Source organism: Sciurus carolinensis, chromosome 1 (assembly GCF_902686445.1).
Source record: "Sciurus carolinensis chromosome 1, mSciCar1.2, whole genome shotgun sequence".
Taxonomy (NCBI): domain Eukaryota; kingdom Metazoa; phylum Chordata; class Mammalia; order Rodentia; family Sciuridae; genus Sciurus; species Sciurus carolinensis.
Window position 1 is genome coordinate 75,239,061 of NC_062213.1, and position 25,947 is coordinate 75,265,007.

Consider the following 25,947-nt stretch of genomic DNA (forward strand, 5'->3'; position numbering starts at 1 on the left):
CTTCATATCCTCACCTGCCACCCAAACACCTTTAATAGTGTTAAGTTTCCCTTTATAGTTTCAGTTCCTCGGTTTTGGAGCAGATGTAACCGGACTTCCCAGAAACACGTAGAAAATTTTGGTTTAATTTTTACCTATGTCCATGATTTTTCTTCCATCTTCTTTCTAATGTATATTCTTTCACTGAATGAATATAAAAATGTTTAACTATAATTCTGAAAATGTGAAATGATTTGAAATTAGTTGGTAGCTATCTTGAAAAAGGAAGCTCCATACCTCCCTGCCTGTTCATCAGTTATGATAATTGATCCTGTTGGTAGCAAAGCTAAATGAGTGACTTTTAAGATTGAGCATCAAGTTATTCAAATGGAAAAGCCTGTTCTGAAACTCACAAGAGCTGTGGTGGTCATGATTTGAGACCAACAGAGAAGGCTTTCCTGGATGCAACTGGACTTCTAGCATTTCAGAAGACCACTCTTCAAGGGCTAAGCCTACTGTGAGTTTCTGTTGTCTAAAATCATAAGTCAGAGTGGCCTTAGAGGAAATGGGGGAGGAGGGAGAGGATAGTTCTCAGACCAGCAGCCGAGTACGGAAGTTTCCTTCAGGGAAGTCTGGACTCATCTGTGCTTTCAGTACCAAGCTATTCATTTCTCACACCAGGAACTGTGTAGTCTCACCAGCTTCTGTAGTTTCTGAGGGTAGCTTGGTGAGTGAATAGCTGTTCATATTAGTATCTCTGTGGGTGAGGATTGCAAGATGGCACTCTTATTCAGCCACCATCTTGCTCCACCCCCAGCCCAGCTGTTTATTTCTTATGCTCTGATTTCAGTTAAACTTCTCGCTCTTAATGATGATAGTTAATTTAGTAGGAAGCTTCTGTTTGGCTGGAAGTTTAGGTTAGCCCCCTAACCTGATGTCATGAATGAATTGGGTCCATAATAACAATAGCTGTCTAGTACAAACTACCTGTCTCTCCCAATGAACCGAGCAAAGGCTTTGCTTGTATTATCTTATTTAATTTCTACAATTCAGTGAGAATGAGCCTGATTCAGTGACTTGGAAAACATAAAAAGTTACTAAACTTCAGAGTGAAGGACTCTGGCCTTGGGAAGATCTAAGGCCCAAGATAGACTTCATTCTTGTTCAACTAGGCTTAATTTTATGTTACAACTTTAAGATCAAAATGTTGATATATTAAGGTCAATACTTTTCTATGCTGAGATAACTACAGTGTGTTATTATGAGAAATATTAGGTTGAACTAAACAAAACACAGATATTTGAAAATATTTTAGTTACAGAATCAGCAAATTAATATTTGTTCATATATGCAAGTTGTGTAAATATAAGGTGGTTACATGTTTCCAGGGTGATGATTCCTCCCTCCCCTTCTTTACCAGCCTTTTCTTTGTCTGTACCACCCCAGTCATGCACTTTGTAGATGAGGAAACTGAGGCTAAAACGTTAAAAGATTTGCTTGATTTTTTTTGAACTAATTGGATAGAGGGGAAACCAATAACATCATTCCACAGATTTCTTTTTACATTTAATAATTGAATAAAATTCATTAGGTTTTAATATACTATTTTTAAAAGTGAGCAGTCTTTGAACTTTAATGAATTTTAATTTTTAAAAACCTGAGTTGATTTCCCTAAATCTCCTCTTGAGCATACTATAAGTCCATTTAAGCATAAATATTGAACTCCAGAACATTATCCTAAGGAAATAAATGGATAAAGTTATTCATTACAATGATTCATAAGAAAAAAATAAGGAACAGTCTGATGAAAATATCATATTCATGTTCTACAATTTATTCTATCAGTTCATTTAGCAATAGTATAGATAGTATCAATTGACATGGAAAATTAGTCATGATTCATTTTATGTGATCAGATTAAATTATATAGTGGAATAACAATAGCAATGTAGCTAACATCTATCAATTGTTTTTTATGAAACAGTGTATTGCCCAAAGTGTGTACATTATCTCTTTTGCTTTATTCAGTCCTGATAAACTCTTGAATACTATTATCCCTACTTTACAGATTTAGAAACTGAGACCTAAATTAAGTAACAACATATAATAAATTAGGACCTAAAATTTTCATATAGCAGTTCTAGCTCCATATTTGGACTTCTGTATCCTGGCTTTTGTTTTTTTAAAACAAAAAGTTCATAAGGAAATAAGCAAGTATGCATTAATTTTTTTTTTCTTTTTGATAGTACTGGGGATTGAACCCAGGACCTCAGTCATATCATGCTAGGCAAGAATTCTACCACTGAGCCTCACCCCTAGCCCTAAAAAGAATTGTGAAAGATACAAATGTCAATGTTTTGCTTTGTTTCTGAATGGCTAGATTGAAAGTAAATTTTTCACATGTATTTTCTTTTTTAAAAAAGGATTAAGATGGGTTATTTATAAAATTTATAAAGTCAAGTGAAAAATACAAAACTAGATCTCAGAATGTATCAAGTCAATGTGAAAAATAAAAAAAAATTAGATGACTAAAAAAAGTATGGATTACATTTTTATATAAGATTATACATTAAACAATGCAATTAAATTATCCCTTTTAAACAGCAAATATGGAATGGTGACCTGTCACTGAAAAACAAGCTTGAGCCCCATTAGGGTTTGGGATTAGCTCTTCCCCTTTCATCTGCTTTCCCTAATCATGCTGTATGGGTTGTGGGCAGAGCACATTATTTGTTTGCCAGAAACTTGATTTTTATTTTTTTAAGTCAGAGAAAGACCCTTATTTATAACAACTACACACAATTCTTGGTTTTAAAATATCCTATAAAAATACTGCCTGAAGACTAATGAGAACGCTAAGCAATACTGAGGGCAAACCTCGTCTTCATTCCAGAATCATTAATGATTAGGACAGGAGCCCCTGTATGTAAAATCTAAGGGCTTTAACATGAGGAAGCGAGTCTATCAGACACCAGAGCAGACTATTAGAGAACCCTGCCAAACCTACACCCAATCTGAATCAAGTGCTTGTCTCTGGTACCCTAGATCCACTAAGCTTCAGCCCATTAATCTCAACTTCAAGGTTCAAAGCTCTCACTCCTTGCCCCAGGAAGAGCCAATGTCAAGCATCCTCTGGGCAAGTTCCAGTGCATCCTGTTTCCTGGTCTCATTCTGGCTTTGCACACTAGTTTTCTATAACTAAGCAAATTTTACCTTACACCCCAGGTGTAGTAGAGGCCTGCATTTAACCTGGTACTCCTAGTTTGTTTTGTTGGGGGGAACTAGTCTTGCCCTTGAGATTATCTTAAGGTTGAAGAGCTGACCTTAATATTGAGCTTTCTTGCTGCTGGTATAGTTGCCTGGGCTGGCTCCTGGGCGTGGTGATCCTCTTGGATCACTTATGTCACATCTCAGCAAAAGACCCTGTTATCAGTGTAAATATGCTTATTCAAATCCCACATCGTTCCAGCCTGAGGTCCTTCCTCTATCATTTACATTCTGAGATCACTTAGTTTAATGCTTCAAGCATACTGCTCTTTTTTGGGAGCCTAAGTTTCTATTTCTTTCTTCGGGTTCATTCCTTTAAAACAAATGTTATCTTCTTCTTCTTCTTTTTTTTTTTTTTTTTCTCAAATCACCCTTAGCAGGATGCCTTACACATAGTAGGAACACAACACAGACCTCTAAGGCACTCACTGTCTTTTCCTTAATGTGGGCTACAAAATTAATGAGCACAAATAAAATAAATGCTATGCTTTCTAACAAAAATTTCATTTTGCTAACTGTTGCTTGAAAAATTAGTACATTGTGTGTTTTTAAATGAAGATGATTTATTGCTATTGTCTAACATGTGAAGAAAGACAAAAAAATTGTTTGCAGGATCATTGGCTTGAGCACATCAATGGCACTGTTGGACGATTCTTGCTGAGTGTGAAGATGATTTATGTAACAGACCGAAGCTTTCCACAGTAATACATTATAGTCTCAAGCTATCAACCCTTGTTCACGCAGAGACAAAAGAATCTGAAAAATACCTACTTCTGAAGGTCTGCTCAAAAGAAATTAGAGATCATGTTGATGCTGTTTAAATACTTCTGGGGAAAATCACCCTTACACTGCAATATCTTTACTTCTGAAAATGTGCAGTTTATTATTTTTCTAGTAAATTTCTCAGTTCACTTTGCTTTCCATTGAGTTATTCGAATCATGCAACAAGAATTTTCAATAATAGAAGATGAAACATGTTTAAACATTGGCATTTTTCTATCTTTGACTTTAAGGAATTATGTTACAGATTAAAAATTAAGGCATTCTGTATATGTGTGATGGCAGCAGTATTTATTTATCTTTCAAATAAAGATCTAGATGAGAAACATATTTTACAATGTTATAACCATAGCCATATTTTTAGCGTATGCATGATTGCATGGATCCATCACATAATTTAAAGATGTGTACAAGATGATATCTTTTGAATTCTTCTGAGTTATGGGACTTCTGTCACCAAAGATTGAGTGCTAGGTATAATGATTACAATATGTGGACAGAGACCCACAAATATAGGGCCCCTGTGGTAGAGAATTAGATTTTAAAAAGAGAAGAAAAGACCAACTCTAGGAAAGATTCCCATTATTTATTCCTGGTCAGCATATATTGACACTCTATTTGGACAAAATGAAAACACCCATTCTCTACAGTCAAAAGAAAAGTCTGTGTAATTAACATTCCACTTCCAGATGCAATAATGTAGAATGAGGATAAAAAATAAGAAAAGGCTGCAGCAAAGGAAATGTGGATTGCAGACAGAGAACATAATGTAAACAGGATACCCAGGTCATTGACTATGTAAAGCATCCTGATTAAAAAGGTGTATGAGTCTGTAATTAAACAGACAGGGGAAATGAGATCTTCCAGAAATTAGGTGAGAAATTTCTTTTTCTTTTTCATCGAAATGGGGCCTGAGGAGGGTTGGACAGGCAGGAAGAATGTTGATTTTAGTCAAATGGCTGAAAAGGCATCCATCCAAGCTGATCAATCCAAAGAGGATCTGAAGGATCCCCTGTAACTTTCCTAACTCCAGTCTCTTGGTTTGAGGCTCAGAATTCATCCCTTTGATTAGCAATTTTTTTTCTTTCTTTTTTTTTTTCGGGGTTCGGGGGGGTACTGGAATTAACCCAGAGGTGCTTAACTACTGAGCCACATCCCCAGCCCTTTTTAATATTTTATTTAGTCAGGTTCTCACTAAGTTGCTTAGGGCTTCACTAGGTTGCTGAGGCTGGCTTTGAACCCACAGTCCTTCCGCCTCAGCCTTTCAAGCTGCTGGAATTACAGGCGTGAGCCACCATGCCCCTGCTGAAGATGGCCTTCTTAACGGTCCAAGCCATTGTGTTAGCATGTGTAGCTTTTGTGCCCATTCAGAAGTAGACATTTTGGTTCACAAATGCCTTTTACCTGGGTCAGTAGGAGTTGGACTGTCAGAAACTCATCAGCCCAGCGCTGCAGGCCTGCCAATAAAGCTCCCTGAAGGAGGGAATTCATTGATGTTCTGCACATTAAGTTATTAACAGCACCTTCACCATCTTTTGCCTACTCCCTGTTCCCCACTCTTTTTATTCTTCAGTGTAAAACATGCAATTTAATCCCATCAAAACACAAGTGAAGCTTTAGCTTAGCTCTTTATGGGGTGCTATTAAATGCATTATGTATTAATGGGGTACACTTTTCTCCACTGAGACCTGATAAATAGCAAATAGATGGAAATTCCTTCATTGTGGGGAACACATCTGGACCCCTAGCATGGTGTCTATTGTTGTTTTCTTAGATACAACTCAATCCATGGCATGTCTATTAACAATCATAGTTATGCAAAGCTGCCCCTTATTGAGAACTTTTAATCTGGCAAACACATATTATAGGACTTTGCACATATGTTTTTGTTTTTAATTCTCCTAAGAACTCCATGAAACAGGTTTTGAAACTGAGCCTCACAAGGAATAAGAAACTCACTTCAGAACCCAACCTCAGAAATGCTTTCAAGAACCTGGATGCAGACTTGTACATTGGACACTGAAGCCGCAATTCTTTCCAACAAACTCTGTGACTGTTATTAGTCACCAAAGGAATCATTATGTGTACTCTCAACCAGTCCAGAATCTGTCTCCTCCTCATCAGAGAAAGATGTAGCACTTTATAAGCTAAATGTGCAAATACCACCTTTTAAGGTTTTAAGAAAATGACTTGCAGTAGTCATCGAGTCTATTATTTAAAACTATAAAAATACTCTCGTAAGGATGATAATATTTTAAAATTACTACTTTAATGTTTCCAAAAATCCCTTTGCAGTCTTGAATAGTTCATCTGTTTTCCAGAATTAGCCAAGTCTCATGATAGTACACCCCACCCCACATTCTTGGGCATTTGCATCCTGCTCCTGGAGAGAGTAAGACATGGTGCCTCCATACTGGAATTAGTGTACTGGTGCTAATATGCATGCTAGCACCAGCACCATGACAAGACTTAAGATCATGGAGAATTTGGTTAGGTAACAACCATATAATTTTGAGTTATTTGGATCATGTCAACTGGCTATGGTTTGAATCAAATCTCTTTGCATATTTACTTGTTTCAATTTACCTTTAGTTATTATGGTGGAAATCTAAAGTAAAATGAAAGATATTGTCCTAAATTTTACCCCACTTTCCTTAAACAGTTTCTCTCCATTTGTGCAGGTGGTCATCATTGACTTTCACCATTGACTGGGGAAGAGAGAGATTCGATGGCTGAGGCTCAGGTTTTGATTCTGGCCTCCTGGCCGGGATGGATAAAACACAATATAGGTCATGATGTGGTAGATGATGGTACCTTTGAATGTCTATACCTGCTCTGCCCCAGCTTTCTTTACTGGACACTAGCCCCAGGGAGCCTCCCAGGACATAGGATTCACTCCTCGGTGGGCTCTAACTCAGGCCAAGAAAATGTAGTACTGTGGTTTCATAGGACTATAGAGACCCTCTTGGAAAGGATCAAATAATCTTTGTTCCTGAGAGGGTTGAAGAAAGAACTGAAATTTGAGGAATGGAAATATGTTGAATCAGAAAAGAGCCTGAATCAATTGACAAGTGCAGTGGGTCTCCTGTATCACTGGATGGCTGTGATGTAAACCTCCTCTGACTGCACAGCCCCTGGTCCCTCCCTTGTGTTCCTATTGCTGGGGTCAGAGGACCCTTTCAGGCCCACTCATCTAATTAGGCTCTCACTGCTGGCCAGGGGTGAATAGCTGCCATGACCTGACTTCATGTGTCCCAGCTGTAACCCAAAGGAGTCCTGGTGTACTGCCTGCAGGACATATTGGGCTTCGCCAACTTCTGAGAACTAGGGGGCCACAAAATCTCCCTTAGAAATCCTCTGGAATCTCTGTGTCACTATGGTATGGTAAGTGCAAGCCAGGTCAGCATCCAGAGAGGGACACAATCTTCTCCACTCAGCCATCCCCAGGCTTCTAAAGCTGATACTCTTCTAACAGGGTTTTGTTTTGCCTATTGACACACTGTGAGATAAATGTAATATACCATCCTGTCAACTGACCAGCACAAAGTCCTGGGGATATAAGATAATTATTTAAACCCATGGAATAACGGGTATGTTCACAAACTTCTTGCCCTCAGAGACTCATTTTAGCATTCATTCATTAATGCACTCATTCATTGTTTTATTTATTCATTCAGAAACATTTAACATTAATTTTAAACAGGCAACTTCATGTGTAATAAGAGAAGATATTGGATCATATCTTATGGTACTACTGCCCACTGCAAATTGTCTGTAATATAAAACTTTATTATTAAATTAAAGACCTTCATATTGTTTTTAAAACTCAAAATTACACTGTAATTTCATAGAGATCAATGTTGGGGAGTTAGCTAATTCATGTCCAAGTTTTTTAAAAAATTAAAAATTAGTCTGGCATTAACTTTTTAAAAATTTCTGGGACATTTTGATGCTTGTACAATTACCATAATGCTTTTACAGGGCATCCATTACGCTGTAATACACTCATGGCAAATAACCACATCATGACTTCTAACGTAAAGAACAGAAACTACTAAGTAGCCTTACATTGTTAAAATTCTTGACCCAAATAACTACCCATTACCGGTTAAGTTGTGGAATCTGTGGTTTTGGTATATAATTGCATGGATTAAATAACGTTAATGTGTAATTACATGAAAATAAACCATGTAGCTTAGTTAAATTGCAGTACAATTGTTATCACTGAATGTAAAGTGATACCAATTAAACCTTCCTTTAAAACACCACAAATTAAGATTTAACTACTGAAGAAACTCTAGAATATAAAGTCATGGTATACCGTGGATAGAATATCTCTTAGTATTTTCAGAGGCTTAATGGCATTTCTAAAATTAAAAACGGCTTCCTCCTTTACCTCTGCCTTAATTGTGACTTTTTCAGGAAAGTTTCAAATAGGCACCAATTAACTTCTTAAAAGATGTATCTAAAATTCAGCATTGAAATAATGACAAAGAAACAAATTACAAATTCCTCCACTCGTGTATAATAAGTAATTTTAGTGGGTGGGGTCTGGGGAGGAATTTGGAATAAGGAAAAACCTGTTACTAATACTAATACTATTTCTGTTTAACAAGGAAATTTTATTTAACAAAGACAGTTGAGTATTGGCAATTTTGTATCATTCAACTTCATAAATTAGTAAAAACCAATCCACTTACATAAATGTCACAGTAAGAAAAACAGTTTCTTCATCATCTATCCAACCCTTTCTATGTACTGAGTTGACTGTTTACCAGCTAAGTGAACTTGGACAAGTGGTTTAACCTCTGAGCCTCAATTTTCCTTTCAAGGAAATGGGAGTAATAATAGTTATACAAAAGAGTATTTATTATAAGGTTCAACTAAAGACAGTGTAGTCAAAGGACTCTGTACACTACTTTTTATGAAATAGACATTGATAAATATACTTTCTCTTCTACTTCTTCATCCGGCATCTTTTATGCTTCTGTGAATACCTGTACAAGAAACCGATAACTTAGATCTGTAGACTTAGGATCTGCAATATATCAGGTGTGGGAGAATTTAATCAAACTGGTAATTTTGATACAGTTCACTAACGTACTTTTTCAGACAAGAAATGCATATCATTATAGAAGACTTTGGTAATATGTGACTGAACTTTTAAAGCTGGCGACTCTTTTTTTTAACAGAATGTTAGATATTTAAGAAACATTATCTGTAAGGATGAATCAAATCTCCCTTTCTTATACTTCCAGACACTAACCCACACATGCCTCTCTGAGACCATGTCTAAATTCCAGGTGTTCAAAGTAACTCTTCATTTCATCTTGTCTTCTGACAGCACCTAAACAAGTATATCAAAACTTGAATAACTTTTAGCAAGTGCAACTTGAAGATTTTCTTTCTGTTAGACAAATAGACGCCATCTGGAAAAAATAACCCCAGGCACTTGGACGCAGGAGCATGATGCTTATTGGCTGGACACCCAATGAATACCTTACACTACTTTCTTTGGCTCCTACCCTTTGCCTGCTCATTTCAAATCTTGCACACTTCAGTAAGCTCTGTGCTATTAGACAAGGGGATCCTTGTTACCCATGCACGCAAACACTCTGAAGGCTCTCTTCATTTGAAAGATAGGCTTGCAAGAATTATCTGGACGGAAATGTTTCCTTTCATATTGAGACACCTGTTCTATAAAGAACTGCTAAATATAGCTGTGCATTGATATTAATTTCTAACAATGTTTCTTTATTCAGTTGTTGTTTATATTTTTCAACTTTTACCACATTCCACTTGTAGACGTGAGTGTCTTCATGTAATTTTCCCTTCCTATCTCCTTCCCTCCCTTCCTATTTTATCTAAAGCTAGTTTGTCAAAGAAAAAGGCCCAGGTGCTATTATTTGAATGCTGTTTATTTTGCTGATTGGCTTTTATTCCAGAATTAGTAGTATAATAATATTAGTGTTATTTTGCCTTTCACAATGGACTGAGCTGAATTTAAATGGTTGCAATATTACTTATCAGCTTTTAGGAGGAGATCAAATAAATGTTAATAGAAATCACAAGAGGAATCTTCACTTTGTTTTGATGATAACATCTTAGTGATAAAATTAGCTTTTAGTGGCATGCTTATATCAAACTTTTGGTGCACCCACACTTAAGCAGTTAGCTTAAGTTACTTCTTTACTAGTAACTTTTCCTTTGTCAATTGTGAGCAAGTAGCTTTTCAAAACCCAAAAGCAATTGCCCCAGACTTCTGGAATTCATTTTTATTACATCCCATAATCTGAGCAGTAGGGAGCCCTATGAAACATGTTCGATCAAACATTAATTTTATAAATTGCCTTCCTTCCCCACAATTCCCATGAAAAAGGTATTCAGCTAGATTAAAACTCTGGAAAATTTTAATGGGACCTTTGAAATCTGTTTGAGCTCAGCTTCCTGGAAAAATAAAACCGCCTAATGGAAGCAGTCTTTATACCAGAAGTGGTATGCCTTTGAGGCAATTTTCTTCTATGTGTAATAGTGAAATGGCAGCAGGGTAATCTGAATGCTTGAAATGTCTCTGCCAAATTAAAGGGTCATGTGTTCTCTCTCACAGTGAGGAAGAACAACTCAATGAAATTTGTAACAATGTCACTCTTTTCTTCTCACAGTCCTACCCTGGTCCAAGTCTGGAAAGTGAAGACTTTAACATTCCACCCATCACTCCGCCATCCCTCCCTGACCACTCCCTGGTACACCTGAACGAAGTTGAATCTGGTTACCACTCTCTGTGTCACCCAATGAACCACAATGGCCTGCTTCCATTCCATCCACAAAACATGGACCTACCCGAAATCACCGTCTCCAACATGCTGGGCCAGGATGGAACACTGCTCTCCAACTCCATTTCTGTGGTAAGAATCTGCATACCTGTTTGTGGCAGGGAGTGAGAGACATAATAAAGGCAAGGAGTCATTGAATCGAAGGACCTTTAAATTGTAATGATGGCATTCTGAAATGAGGAAGACATTTTTAGCTACGGAGCATGCTTTCCATAAATCTTACAAATTTCCAACACGATTTTCCAATTTTATATTTATGACAAGGCAAAATCAGTTAATTACTTGTGTGATCACTCATATTTGCAACCCAAAGTACTAACTGCTGCTTAACATTGAATGTGCTTGTCACACAGACTGCCTTGCCAACTTTCAGATAAAAAAAATCCTAAAGGATGCCATCTCCTATCTAGTGTAGGATTCCTTCCCACAGGTAAGATCCCCACATCTCTGAACAGGAACTGCTGTCAATCTTGATTTCCTCCCTATTTTCTACTCCCAAATCTCACAAATTTACATCATAGGAAGGCAAGAAAACAATTTTTATTTCTATTTTGGAGGTATAATTCTTTTGATCAGAACTCATCTCCATTAAAGTGTTTCAGTTTATTAGACATTTTGTCCTTTTGAATTTTGAACAGTTGAAACTTCTCTAATTTAGTGGGACTACTTATCACACAGAAAACTAGTATAAAAGTGTAATTCTCAGGACCTGCCCAGAGTCCAGGGGTCTGTATTTTTACAAGCATCCCATAATTGAGAAACACTGACTTATCGTAAAAGCTTTCCTTCTGGTTTTTATATCATCTAAAAACTTAATTTCTCTGTCTGTATTACAAGAGTGAAAAAATGTCAGTAATATACAGCCACAGGCAGAACTTCTGACCATGTCATAAAAATCTCCTCTCAGGTTAACTGTGACTTTTAATTAGCGCTCTTTGATTTTCATTGTTCAGTCACTTTACAGTCCAACTAACTCGTCGTTTTTGTGAGTCACCTAACACGCTGTCATGTTCACGTTGAGCAAATTGATTAACTTGCGCATATTACACTGTTTCTGATAAAAAATGCATTTCATGTGATCACTTATCTAAATCATTTGCAGATACATCTCTAACTAGAGCCACTTCATAAGCAGGTTTTTCTGATAATCGTGAACATAAGGGGGATGGGATGAAAGGAAAGTCAAAAGAAATCCCCAAGTAGTTTTGGAAAATGAAACTGAATGCCACGATAGTTTTGGAATTCTAAAATCTGACAGCCATCTGGGTGGCCAAGAGGGGAAAACTCATATGTAACCACATCAGTAGGAGAAACCCCAGCTTCGTTGCCTTTGTTTTTAGATTATATTCTACCTGCATAGATGTAGTCTATGAATTTTAACTATGACTACATAAGATAGAAAATAGATTTTTTTTTTGAACAAGCATGCTAAATATGTGATTCTGAAAAATGTTGTACATAATCAGTTCCTCTTTGGGTCTAAGCCTTCAGACCCGGGGTCATGAGCCCACTCAGGCATCCAGGTCATGCATTGATGGGGATCCCCATTTTTGTGTGGGTGTGTAGTACTGAGGACTGAGCCGAGGGTACTCTACCACCGAGCTACATCCCTAATAACCCTTTTCATTTTTTTTATTTTGAGACAGTCTTGCTAAGTAGCCAAGACTGGCTTTGAACTTGAGATCTTCTGCCTTGGTCTCCTGAGTCACTGGGTTTACAGGAATGTGTCAGGGTGCCCAGCAGAACCCCCATTCTTTATGAATGAGAGAAAAGATGCAGTCAGGATATAAAATGCCAGTTTTGTCCTCCAAGCTCCATCCTTATGCTACAAGTGAGAAGGATATAGGATACTCAATTATGCAATGTAGGTCTCAAGGACATTTTTTCATTATAAAATGACCTTCCTAGTCACCTTGCAGTCTCCTTAGCATGCCGAGGTCCTTCTCAATGTACCAAGCACTCTTTGAGAGATGCGTGGGAAATTTCAATAATGGTAGATCTAGAATTTTTTCAGATTTGCTGCCTGTAGCAGTCACTCTGTCCTCTGACAGCACACTCATGACTGGACTTGGTTGCAACCATGATGCAGTCTACCTTCTCGGCCCTTTTCCCACTGTGCCTTCCTCTCTGTCAGGAGCTTCTGTTCATTCATCTCTATGTTTTCTCCCCACCCAGTCAACTGTCAAAACTGGACTTTGATAATTTTTGTCTCAACACAATATTCCCCTTAGAATTTTTCACAGTTTACAAGGTAGAGAGGAAAGAAATCCCTGCTTGGATTGTACTAAAGGCATCTAACTCATCATTTCTAATTCTGGAAGGAGATGCTGTTAGGGTTTTTCATGGGATGGGGAACTTGCAGAATTCTTCTCAAACCATGTTCTGGAGGTAGACATCTATTTTGGCCACTCACAGTACTGGTCCGTGTGTATAATGCTTCAGGCAAAAGGCTACTTCAGTTGACACCAGCATTGGTGAGCCTTTGGATGAGCTTTGGCACTGTCCCATAGACTTCATATGATGTCAGAGCTCTTCTGTAATCTGCAGTCCAGTAATAATAGTCTCTGACTATTGAACATTTAAATGCAGCTCATGGCACTGAAGGACAATTTCTTTATTTTAGCTCATTTTAAGTACTTGATATATCCACACGCACCTGGTTCCTACTGTGTTAGGCAGTATTGGTCTAGTTAATCAAGTTCAGTCTAGTTAAACCTATTTTTTTCAAGCAAGCATGGTCTTGAAGAAAGTAGATTTGGAGATTAAATTTGTCATTCTTGTTTCAAAGCTTGGCTCTCTGGCTGGATTCCAGGAGCCAGAGTTTGATATACTCTAAAGTTGTAATGGAAATCTTACAGCGTTGGGAGAACCAGGAGCTATCTTTTGTCTACTAATTCCTTTGAGAAACAAAGAACCTCTTCAGTTCCTGTTTTGAGTTTTTATGTGACCAGAATGCTCCTCAGTATGTACATTTTGAAAGCTTACCATGGCCTAAATGTTTGCAAGGGCTCAAATGATTGATTGATAGGACATGGCTACTGTCTTCAAGAGCTTACAAATCACACAGAAAACATAGGTAGTTATGAAAATTAGAGAAAAACATGAAGCAATTAGAGGCCAAGAAAAGCATTAAATGCAGTCCTACTGACCATGACCTCAGTGGCAATTTCTAGTTGGAAGAGATGACGGTAATCTATCTGGTTTGGGTATAAAGCTTAGTGAAAAGGCAGGACTACAGTCAGAGCTGAAGGATGGTTTTGATTTGGATAGAGAGGGGAAAGAAAAGGCATGTTGGAGAGTGTTCAAAAATCAGGTTGAGTATTTTAAATTGGGAGATTTGACTAAAGCCTTCAAAAACCAATGAAAGAACTCTGGGCTTGAGAGGATGGATTGTAAGAAACCATTGGCAAAGTTCAAGAGACTCAATGCAAAAGCATAATGAAAGCAGTGTTGTAGGAAAACCCTCTGGCAATAGGACGCTGGATGGACAGCAGTGCTGAGAAGCTGAGGCTGCAGACAACCCCAGGAGCCTGCTGTCCCAGCTTAGGTAAGAGGACCTGAGAAACTATACCAGTACAATGACCAGCAGAACAGAGAGCTGGGCTGTTCAACCATATTCACATTGTCCCCAGCAGTATGTGGATCTAAGGATGAACAACACTTGTATTTTCATATTAAAAATTTAGAAAGCACTAGGAATTATTAAAGAAAGACTTTGAGTACAAGATTCCTGATTAGATTTCCTTATTTAAAAAACCTTTCTAAAACAATTTTGCTCATGCTTGACATAATCACAAACAGCCTAACTGTTGGATGTCATTCAATGTGTACGTGTGTCAAAACATCACATAGTCCCTGAAACACACATAGATTTTTTAGGTGTTGATTAAAAAAATAAATTTGGAAAATTTTAAAGAACAACCAAGCCACCGCATAGTTTGCCAATTGTTGAAATATATCATAAATAAGTACAGTTTGGGTTATTGATGCCCATAGAGATAGGAAAGTAGTGACTATAGAAATCAGGATGTGAATGCTGTCCAACTAGAAATTACGGTGCTCCTCTGACATTTGTCAAGGTAACATACAATATGGAAACAACTAAAAAAAAAAAAAAACCCTAACATTTATAGATTCTAAATAATGAATTTACTGTGAGTTTTAAATTCCAGGAGTATAAATCAACATTAGCAGATTTATAGAGAAGATCAACTATCTCTAATTGCATTTTCCAAATTTTCTTCAGTGTTACTAAATTTGAGTCTTTTGCTGTTTGTATTGTGATCATATCTTTGTTAGTATTTTCACAGGGTAGAGAGTGAATAAAAGATATGAAAATATTTTAGTTCTTATGTAGAGATTATGTATATTTTAGATGTTATTGTGATACATAATACATATACATTATTGTGTTACATATCTTACTATTTGACATAAGTTATTGTATATTATTTTCAATTTTGAGTGAGATTTTATTTTAAAGGTAAATTTTTTTGTATTTACCTTTTTTTGTTATTCCTAATGGTAATATGTGATATAGCTGCACCAATTATAAATGTTTCTTACAAATATCTAATGTTAGACATAAAAAAATTTAGCCTATAATTAAAAATCAATGCCTAAAGAAGGTGTTAGCATCCCAGTTTTACAAACAAAAACTGGAGGACCCAAGTGGTTAAGTGGTTGCTCAATGGTTCAGTGAGCAAATATTCCAGGTCTATTATCTAGAAAAAATGATGATAATAATAGTCCTTACCTCATGGGGTTAAAGGTATTTGAAAAATTGCTTAGCCCATTAGCTGGCACATAGGAAGCATTATGTAAGAGTTGGTTAAATAAAACAAGAAAAGCAAGCCTGTATGACTCTTTTGAAGAAGTTAAAATGCATGGGAGAGAAGACTTTTTGAGTTATTTATACTTTAATCCTTAATCTTCTTCACATCTGTCAGAAAAGACAGCAGTAAGCCTGCTATTAACCAAAGAGGTCTTTACCTTTTATTGAGTGTCCTTATATATCACTGTGATTAAAATCGACTTTTTAGGGCCAGACTTCCTCAGTTCAAATCCTAGTGCTTCTACTTAACCATATGTGACCTTGAGCAACTTACATAACCTTTTGTGCCTTACTTTACTTAAATGGGTATAGCTGGGCTCGGTGGCATACTCTTGTAGTTCCAGCTACTCAAGAAAATGAGGCAGGAGGATCTCTTGAGCCCAGGTGTTTGAAACCAGCCTGAGCAACATAGTGTGACCCTGTATCATAAAATATTAAAATGTAATGGGTATAATAAGAATTAATACCATAATGTCATTATAATTAAAGTAGTTAGTATCTATAAAACAGTGCCTGGCACGTGATAGATTCTAAGTTTATTTAATGGGAACCTTTTTTGAATTAAAAAAAAAGAAATCACCAGAATGATATATCTACATTGTCCTCTGAAATTTATCATAGACATATGGAGTACAGTATGCACAGGGTGAAAGTTCCTTCCCAAGTTTCCCACTACTTTTTTTTTCTTGCATAGTCTTGCCTGTGCCATTTTATGATCAGTTGGGACTCCTTATCCAGTAGTCAATTGGACTCATGCAACAAGTTAGATTTCTGGCACTTTTAAAAAGATCCCATTTTCCTAAAGTCTATTTCAAGAACAAACTATAAAACAGTGTAGAATTTCTTTAAGTACATACTGTTGAATAAGTGCCAATTAGTTCTTATTCTCTGGGTCCAAGTTCAACAGCCATTCATGACCTAATATGTAAGAGTTCCAATTTCTCAGAATTCCCCTGAGTTATTTGAATAGTGGGGAATTGATTTGTCTGCACTTCTCAGAGAGTAGAGTCTGGGTTAGAAAAGCACCTGAGTGAGAGCTTTGGATACGCTTGTTAATGGTAGGTAAGTCCATGCCATCTACAGCACAGTTGGACTTTCTTAGTGGGTCACTACTTAGCATGCTGGAGCCAGGGCAGGCCAGGAACCAGTCAGTGCTACGTTGCTTTCGTGTTTCATTTATTTAGATTTCTTTTAAAAGTTTCCTTGAATAATAGATTCCCTCCCCAAGAAGGTGGAAGACCAGCAGACCTCTGCTATGCTTTCCAAGGCTAGCATTTTTCCTATAATTTATTTTCTCTTGGACCACACAACTTTGATCCAAACTTCAGGACTCACTCAACTTCTCGCTTTGGTTACTTAGTAGTTTCTTATCATTCCTTTGGTCTTCTGAGTGTTGTAACTGCGATCCCCTCAAAGCCTAATCAGCTATGAAGATATCCAAACCTGATGAACAGATCATTTCTTTTGAGGGGAAATGTTATTCCGTCATTAAAAAGAAAAGTGATGTTGCTTTGTGTGAACGGATGGGGTTTTCATGTTGTTAAAAAGAAACTAGAAAACTATTTGGGGAAGAAAGACGAATGAGAAAATGCATATTAAATATTCATGGCTTTTAAAAAAATCCTTTGATTCTTGCAAACTGAAATCAAGCGCCTCTCTTCTTTTTCCTCCCACTCTGATACATTCACTGCTGGATTTAATCATGGATTGGTAGAAGAGAGTGCAACCTTGTATAAAGTCATCGGAGCCTCTCTGCCTGGCCTATATGTGGCCATTGCTTGTTCTTTGTGCAGTCAACAGAAGCTCTTTCATACAAAGAAAAACCGTGCAAAGTTTTAGAATGGCCTCACAGAAAGGATTCATTTAGAACCTGTGCTTTTTGCAGAGTGTGGCTCCTAATGACACATTATAGAAAATTTACAATGAAAAAAGCAACAAAGGAGATTTCAATTTCTTTGAATGCTTCGAATTTCCAGTTCTGGAGTTTAAAATGGAAAAAAGATGTTAAAAGGCAATGAAATTGGGGGGTTTATTTCCCAAATGCCTTCTTTTTTTTCCAGGCAACAAAAGCAAGCATAATGTATATACTCAGATTTATTGTCATTTTTTAGCATTCAGTCATGGCACAGTTTGCATTCAAAGGCCACTGTACAACTGTTTTGACAACCATTACTTCAGTAGGTACCATACAGAACTCATGAAACGGAAGCAAGAGTGTTCCTCTGGGCCCATAGGGAGTGCCGTACATCAAGGAATTCAGATGTATTAGAACAGCATGAATTTCTAATATGTTGCTATTATGGAAAGGACCACTGGCATATTGAATAATGCAGCTTTCAAAGCCAGGCAGAAAATGTGATTACAGACAATTTGATTGCTGTTTTTAAAATAAATATTTTCAAAATCTTGAGGTGTTTTATTTCATGTAATGCATAAAATATGTAACAGTGGACGAGAGCTAAAGATCTTTCAGGACACGACTGAGAAGATGATGTTGGCCCCATTTAGGTTTAAAATCATGGAACCATTAGTTTAAAATGGAATGGATACCACAATGGCTTGTTTCTTTCTTTCAAAAGTAGGAAAAGGGCAATAAAAAGACATAATTTTGCTCACTGTGATAGAAGAAAAAGTATGAAGATTATTTAGCATTATGCCATAATTCATCAAATTTTAAGCAATTACAGTCTGTTTTTTTCCACAAATTATCCTTTTCTCTTAAATACTGCAGAACATGAAAGCAATCTATTAAAACACTTTAATACTATGAAAAACGGGCTAGATTTTTGTTCTTAATTTTGAACATATATAATAAATGAAGTTTTCATCTTTTGGAAACATTCCTCATAAGATCAAAAATAAATGTGTGTGGTTAGTTGTTAATCTCTTAACAGACTACTTTGTGATATTGATAAGTAGTTCCATGGACTCAATAGGTTAACAATTTCAGGCTATCTTTTAGTGCTATAATAAAATGTTATTTCAAACTGAGTTCTCCTTAATAGTGTTCAGGAAAGGAACCAATTTAAAAATAAAATTTAAAAAATACATGCCAAATAATCAAGCTCAAGATGTACGGGTATATGGAACTTGTACTTTTTCTTTAATCCTAGAATTCATATGAAAGTGTGCCTCACTCATGCAAGATAAAAGCCAAAGAACTATAAAATCAGTTATATAATATGTTATTAGCAAACTCTGGAAGCAACTCAATTCACTCTCTTCAGGAGTAAACCTAAACCATTTAGGATATGTGGTTTTCTATCTAAGAGCCAAGATTCCACAACTTTTGTTGGTAGCCTGTTTGTGTTTAATTAACCTTGTAACATTAAGTTAAATTGCAGTAAGAGACTTAGATTCCTTCCAGGAAGTTCCTCATTTAAGTTAAACCAAAATCTCATACTGCAATTTTAGCCTACTTTGTCTGCTTCAGCCTTCTGAATACTTGGAGAACAGTTGATTTCAAGTATTTGACATTTATTAAGTCAGTACTGCAGTTATGTTTTACCTGGCCCAAATAACCCCAATTCCTTGAGCCTTCCCTCAGAGGTCATTATTTTTCAACTCTTAAATCAAATTAGCTTCCTTTTTTTTTTTTTTTTAACATTTATAATCTGAAGGAATGTTGACCACAATGAAAGGCAGAGCTCCAGAGTCTGAGATTGCAAATTCATTTCTGAATTTTTCAAATTATTCTCTGCCCCTCATGGACATTTTATGATAGGGTCTTTAATTGCATCATTGATTGCTGATGTATTTAATTTCTAACTCATCGATCTCTCTTACAGTGTGTCTTTTGCAGCCTTGGTATCTAGCTAGCAATTCCCTGTCTTGTATTTGTGTAACTCATTTCATGTCCTAAAGGCAAATGTCTGGGAAGGCCATCGTAGTGTCGCTTGGAGGTGTCTTTTTTTTTTTTTTTTTCCTCTGACTGGGTATCTATTAGTTAAATAGCCCTTAGCAAACGAAAAGGAAAGAAAATAAGAGCAATGAGTACATAATTGTCTTTGGACAAACGGTCCCATGTCGCAGCAGTGAGCTTTTAGTCACTCGCTATAATCTTGAAATTGTTGGTAGAATGCATCCCAAAGTGTTGAGGGGAGAGTTTGAGAAAAGCAACACATAACCTGGATGAAAAATAGGTAGAAGGAGAAATAAACAGCAGGTAAAGAACAGAGCCCTACATCTGGGCATAGCTCAGTAGTGGAGTGTGTTCTTAGCAAGTGTGAGGTCATGACTTCTGTCCCCAGGACTAAAATAATAAGGTAAAATAAAATAAACAGAACACTGCTCAGGATCACAGTCGTATCCCCAGAGGATCCATCTGAGTATATGGTTCCTATTCTAACCCTTCTTCAGTGCCCCTGCTGGAACAGAGCTGTTGTTTGCAAATCTACCTCGTTTGTGGCCCACTGAATGTTCTATGCTCACCGTCCCAGATAATAATAATGATGCTCCATATGTCAAATGTTGCTGTCTTTGCATCCTTTCCCAATGGGCATTAATAGGACATACCTTGCCTGTGGATAGGGAAGTTTCTTGTTCTCTCTCCTCTGCCTCATAAATTCGTTACAGAAAAGAGAACTAGAAAACCCGAGAGCTTACTTGGTTTTGTTGTCCAGACTTTCAGGTAGAAATCACAGAAAACAACACTCTAAGAAGTGCATGGGCCAAGGTATGAGCTCACAACTATCTTTGGTCAAATATACGAATGAACCCATTGGTCCCCATTGAAACCCATAGTGTTTTCCCAGCAGCTACAGTACTGTTATTGCTTTCGGTGCTAACACCTCTCAGCCGCTGTTCAGCCTTCTAAAATGATACCAATATTTCATATTTTTAAAATGTCTAATAACTTGTATCATGGGGTCTAAATGCATTTAGCATGCTATAATACTTTCAATTTAACTAAATGAAGTTGAGCCCTAAACATACATCTAATCTTTGTAGTCTTAACATTTAATCAACTTACTGCTAGTGATTCCTAATTCATAGCATTGTTAAATTAATATATTTGGCAATTAATTACAATGTATAGTGGATCTTCCTTTCTAGATGAATACTTTTATTTTCTGACTTAGAGCTACTTTTATGGAGAAAAAATAATATTGGTAGAACTGCAAGATTTCTGGAATAACACATTCTGCCTAGCCTCCCCATCCCCAAATCTTGAGGGTCAGAAGTAGCAATTTTGAGAATAAATGTCTATGGAAGATTTGTCGTATGATGAGTGTTGACTTTTTTAAATTATTAAATGTTTTTACCTTTGGCTTGCCATTTGTTTGATTTGTGCCAGTAGATTATTAACATTAAAATGTTGCATTATAAACCCATTTTAATCATGGAGACTTGGGAGAATTAGTCTAAAATGTATTTTAGGAGAACAATGAACCCATTTCATTTCAAAACACCACTTCCTTCATTATTCATTAACTATTCTTATCTAGAGCATATGGGAGTGTTTTAAGAGCAGGTTTTGGTTTTGTATTGCTTTTTTTTATTTAATTATTTTTCTGTTTGAAAGTTCCAAGTTCTCTTATATGGAAAAGTATTACCTATGGGAATATAATTATATTTGTCTTTTTATATTAGGCATTTATATACTTCTTTCTGCCAGCAGCAATGCACACTGCATAAGAGAAAAGGTATGGAGAGCTGCAGGGATTTCTTCAAGTTGCTAAAATATTAGATTTGACTTTCTGTTTTGGGGTGATTTAAAATATCACACATAATCTTTCAGAGAACAGATCTTTTCTTTCCTTCACCCAATAAATATACTTAACATTTTGATAAACATACAATCACAAAACTGATAGTTGGCTGTCTCTGAGTTTAATGGACTGTACAAATTCCCCAGGGAAATATTAAGTATTATTTGACAGAAAAGATTAAACTCCTTTTTGTAATGCAGGGTAGCATTTCTATTTTTTGATGGGCAAGAGACTTTCTCAAAACATGTTACATTTGAGAAGCATTATTCTTCAACATTTAGGAAGCTTTGTTTTCTGTAATCAGAATCTTGATTGTCTTTAATAAAAAATTACCCAACCCTGAAAACATATTACACTATTAAAATTTTTCATATCTTTTATATCCATTGTATATTTAATCACATTCTCCACTACACAGCAGACATAACTAATGGTTTACCAAATTGAGATAGGACCATCCTTCCTGCAGTGTGAAACTTGGAACTGCGATGAATGAAAATAACTCTCTTCAGTCCTTAAGATGATGGATTCTTAAAGGTTATTGCTAAGAATACAACATTGTTAAGATTCTCAAAAGGCAAGCAAGATTATTAGTATTTTGAAGCATCTTTTTATTGTTCTGTATGCATATAATACTTGAAAATTTTATAGGAAAAGAAGAACAATCAGGCTCTTGTGACCTTGGCCACCAGTGGTTGTGTCTCCACTAGGTAGATGCAGAATGGGACCTTAGGTTAACAGACACTATGCTGTGGGGAATATTCCCTTTGGTGTCTGGTTGCTTTTGCTCCCCCGCCCCAGGAGCCCCATTTCTGATTCCAATAGTATACGGGGCCACCCTGTGTTTCCCAGCACATGGTCAACACCATGCTTCTTTGAAGCTGTACTCTACTGTAACATCTCCATTTTCAGATACTTTTATGTTGCCTTTATTGTGCCTCATACATTCTGTGTAGCACATGCTAGAATCCAGGAACTGACAGTTCACTTGGGAGACTGAGGTTAGCATACATAAAACATGGAGAAAATGTGGAACTATGGAACATCAAATTTTTAAATATGGAGTACTCCTCAATTTGTCTAGGTAGTGTTATAGTCACCTACAGAATCTGCCAATGATTTGGGGGTTCAAAAAGCCCTGTGAGTGCAGATGCACCAATGGTCTGAGGTAACATGGCCTCCACTTAAAAACCTGGTTGGCCACTTACCATCTGTGTGTGACCATGGGCAACCTTCACCCCTCTGTGCCTCAATTTCCCCATTGATGGTGAGATTTAAATGGATCTGCATCTGAAGCCCTCTAAGCAGTACCAGCAGACAGCAAGTTTTATATCAGTTGCTTTATTATCCCCTCCTCTGAACCCCTGAGCTGAGTTTACCTTATGCCTTCTGTCATTCCTCTTCTAGTTAGTATGTCCATGTTCCATGGGACATTCTGTGAACTACTATGCCCACTCTAATTGGGCACCTATTGTTCAAGTTACTGTAGTTTGGATCTTGAATATCCCCCCAAAGCCCACGTACTAAAGGCTTGTTCACCAGCCTATGACACTGTTGGGAGGTTGTGGACCTTCTAGAAGGTGGGGCCTCATGGGAGGAAGTTAGGTCTCCTAGGCTAGGAGTGTATCCACGGTTTCTTCCTCAATGCTCACAGTCACACCAGGAGGTGAGTGGTGTATCTTTATCTAACCAAGAAAGGATCTGTGGACACAGAGGCCCCTGGTAGGTGGTGGGCCAGGCAGTGGGATGCTTAACTCACCCCACACTCTTCAAGTGTGCATTATTTTTGCTAGGGATTTAGTAAATTTGCACTGAAAGACTTGATTGAATGTTTGTCTCCTTCCTCTCACTCCTCTGGAGTGAGTCCTGCTGAACTTGGCCAGGTGGTTGCTCAAGTAGACCATGCCAACTCAGATGACACTCACAATTCTGCTCTCTTTTTTTCTTTTTAGATAAACTCATATTGTTTTTATATTGCTGAAATAATAATATGAGAGTGAGAAGAGGAAAAGAGAAATTCAATATTTTAATGAAAAATAGGATACACTTAGAATTCTGGCTGGGTGACTTTGACAAATCACTTGATCTCTCTGAACCTTAATTTCCTTAGCTGTAAAAGAAGGGAAGAAACATGTGACAGCAATAATATTTACATCACCAAGTAGTTGTGGGGATTGAGATACAAGATTAAAATTTCTAGTATATAGGGTTTAGGTTCATTTTTTTGGACACCATGTTGAATACATTAGCATTCCAGCTAATGAAAAATGCCAGTTCTTTGCCCAAAAAAAAAAAAAAAAAAAAAAAACACCTTAATTTAAATTAAACCACTCTTCTGCAGGGAAGACAGTTTCACCTCCTCAAATAGAAGCAGGTCTCCTCTGCAATGTATTCTCATCCATGATACACTGTGGCACCACAGACCCAAAACTAAAGGGCCAAGTGACTATTGACTGAAACTTCTGGAACTGTGAACCAAAATAAATCTTTCTTCTTTTAAAGTTGATTACTTCAGGTATTTTGTTGTAGAACAGAAGCTAACTAAGACAGTGCCCAAAGTTCCAATGATCATGTTGTGATTAAAACATGGGTTTTCCTAGGTATAGTAGCTGGCACAGGGCACAACTTCTTCTGAATTTGTGAGATGGGGAAAATGGTTGGCATGTGGTATTCTTTACCTCTTGTTTTAATGAGGAGGAAATCTCTGTAGGTTCTCATACACAGTCAATTAAAAATAGGTGATAAATGCTTACTTGAATGTAGACTAGTATTGTAATTTCATTATTCTTGTGAGAATTTATAAAAACAGTGAATTTATTTTTTCAGTACTGGGAAATGAACCTAGGGACACTTTAGCATTGAGCTACATCCCCAGTCCTTTTTATTATTATTTTTTTAAGTTTCAAGACAGGGTCTAAGTTATTAAGGATGGTCTCCAGTTTATAGTCCTCCTGCCTAAGCCTCCCAAGTTGCTGAGAGTACAGGCATGTGCCACAGCACTCAGTAAAACAGTGAATTTTTTATGGTATATGTTACCAATATAATTTGCCAAGTATTGCCCTCTTTCCACATCCATTGATAATTTTGGCTTTTTAAGTAACAAAGATAATAGATTAAAGTTTTCTGAAGTTTACCAACAGGATTTCAAAATGTAGGGTTGGAGTTAAATGTAAGTTCTCCTGTAACTTGCCATTCAGAGCTTTGGTATTAATGGTGAGAGAGAGACAGGTGGGTAAATTGACTGAGGATGGGACACATCTCCCTGTAAAACCTGAGAGATGCTCCTTGTTAGTAAAGAGTGCTTCACCCAGAAAGAAGAACTGATTGTGCCTCACGTTTTCTCACATCATTCTGTAATGACCATATTTTTAAAAAAACTGAAAAATGTAGAATGTTACAAAAAAAAAAAAACCACAGGGGAAGTAAACAGAAATGACTATAATATACATCTTCTAGAAGAAGCCAGAAAAAGAAAAAAATTAGGAATTAAATTTCCCTGGGCAATCTATCAAAATGTTGAGAAAAATATATCACTAATGAGAAAATATCAAACACCTATTGGGAGACAAATGCATGTAGCTCTGAATCGTGGATCACAAAAGGATTTCCTCAGGCACCTAGATGACAAATTTATGATGCATAAAATAGTGAATTCTCCCTATTACAGGATATTGTATAAGCACCTTCATGAACACAGGGCTACACCAACCAGGGGAAGGAAGGCCTTGTCCAGAGGGCTCTTTGGCTAAGTTGTGAGGAAGATGTCACTCAGGCATAAAATGTACACGATGAAAAAAACAATTAGGGTTATGTCCACAAGAGAGCAAACAAATGTTTGTATGAGGAATAAATCTGGTTATGGATCCTTTTCTTCAAGAATCTTTGAGTGAATGTTTGTGACAATAATCCTGCTGACAGTTATCAGGCAATTTCATTTCAAACTCTTTTCCTACTTCTACTTAGTATCAAAATATAGAGCCAAGGACAATCTAGTATATACTGTAACATTCAGGAAATCTCTCCTTACATCTTTTGTAATGTCCGTGGAAAATTTTAAAATTTTATCCAAATACCAAAAATGCCTGTTGGCCTAAAAGAGAACAATGTTTGAGGCACAAAGATCTTCAAAGATCTGCAACTCATTATTCTGCATTCCATCTCCTGTTCGTAGACAGAGATTGAATTTCTGCAGTATGGTGGGTCTTGGCATATTGATTGGGTTCTTTATCAGAACAGTATTACTTTAGAGTTTCATGAAATCAGAAGGATTTCAAAATTGATCTCAAAACTGAATCCCAGTTTTTTCTGTGTTCCATTCATGTAGACAAACTTTGAGCCTTAGAACCGTAGGCAGTTTGGCATCTACTCTATATGGTGGTATATCGTTCAAACCAGTAGTTTGAGCGTGGACTCTATGTTAGTGGACTCGGTGTTAGTCAGATTTTCATGACTGTGACAAAAATACCAAGAACAACTTCGAGGAGGAAAAGTTCATTTTGGCTCACGGTTTCGGAGGGTTAGTCTATCGTGGGCCCACACCATT

General features: G+C 36.8%; 1 protein-coding gene across 1 annotated transcript in view; it reads left to right on the forward strand.

Moving 5' to 3' along the window:
- Window positions 1-25,947, forward strand: part of Tox (thymocyte selection associated high mobility group box) — a 291,212-nt gene that overhangs the window by 158,249 nt on the left and 107,016 nt on the right. The window contains 1 exon segment of the mRNA XM_047559398.1: window positions 10,689-10,931. Within this exon segment, the coding sequence (XP_047415354.1) occupies window positions 10,689-10,931 (243 nt within the window).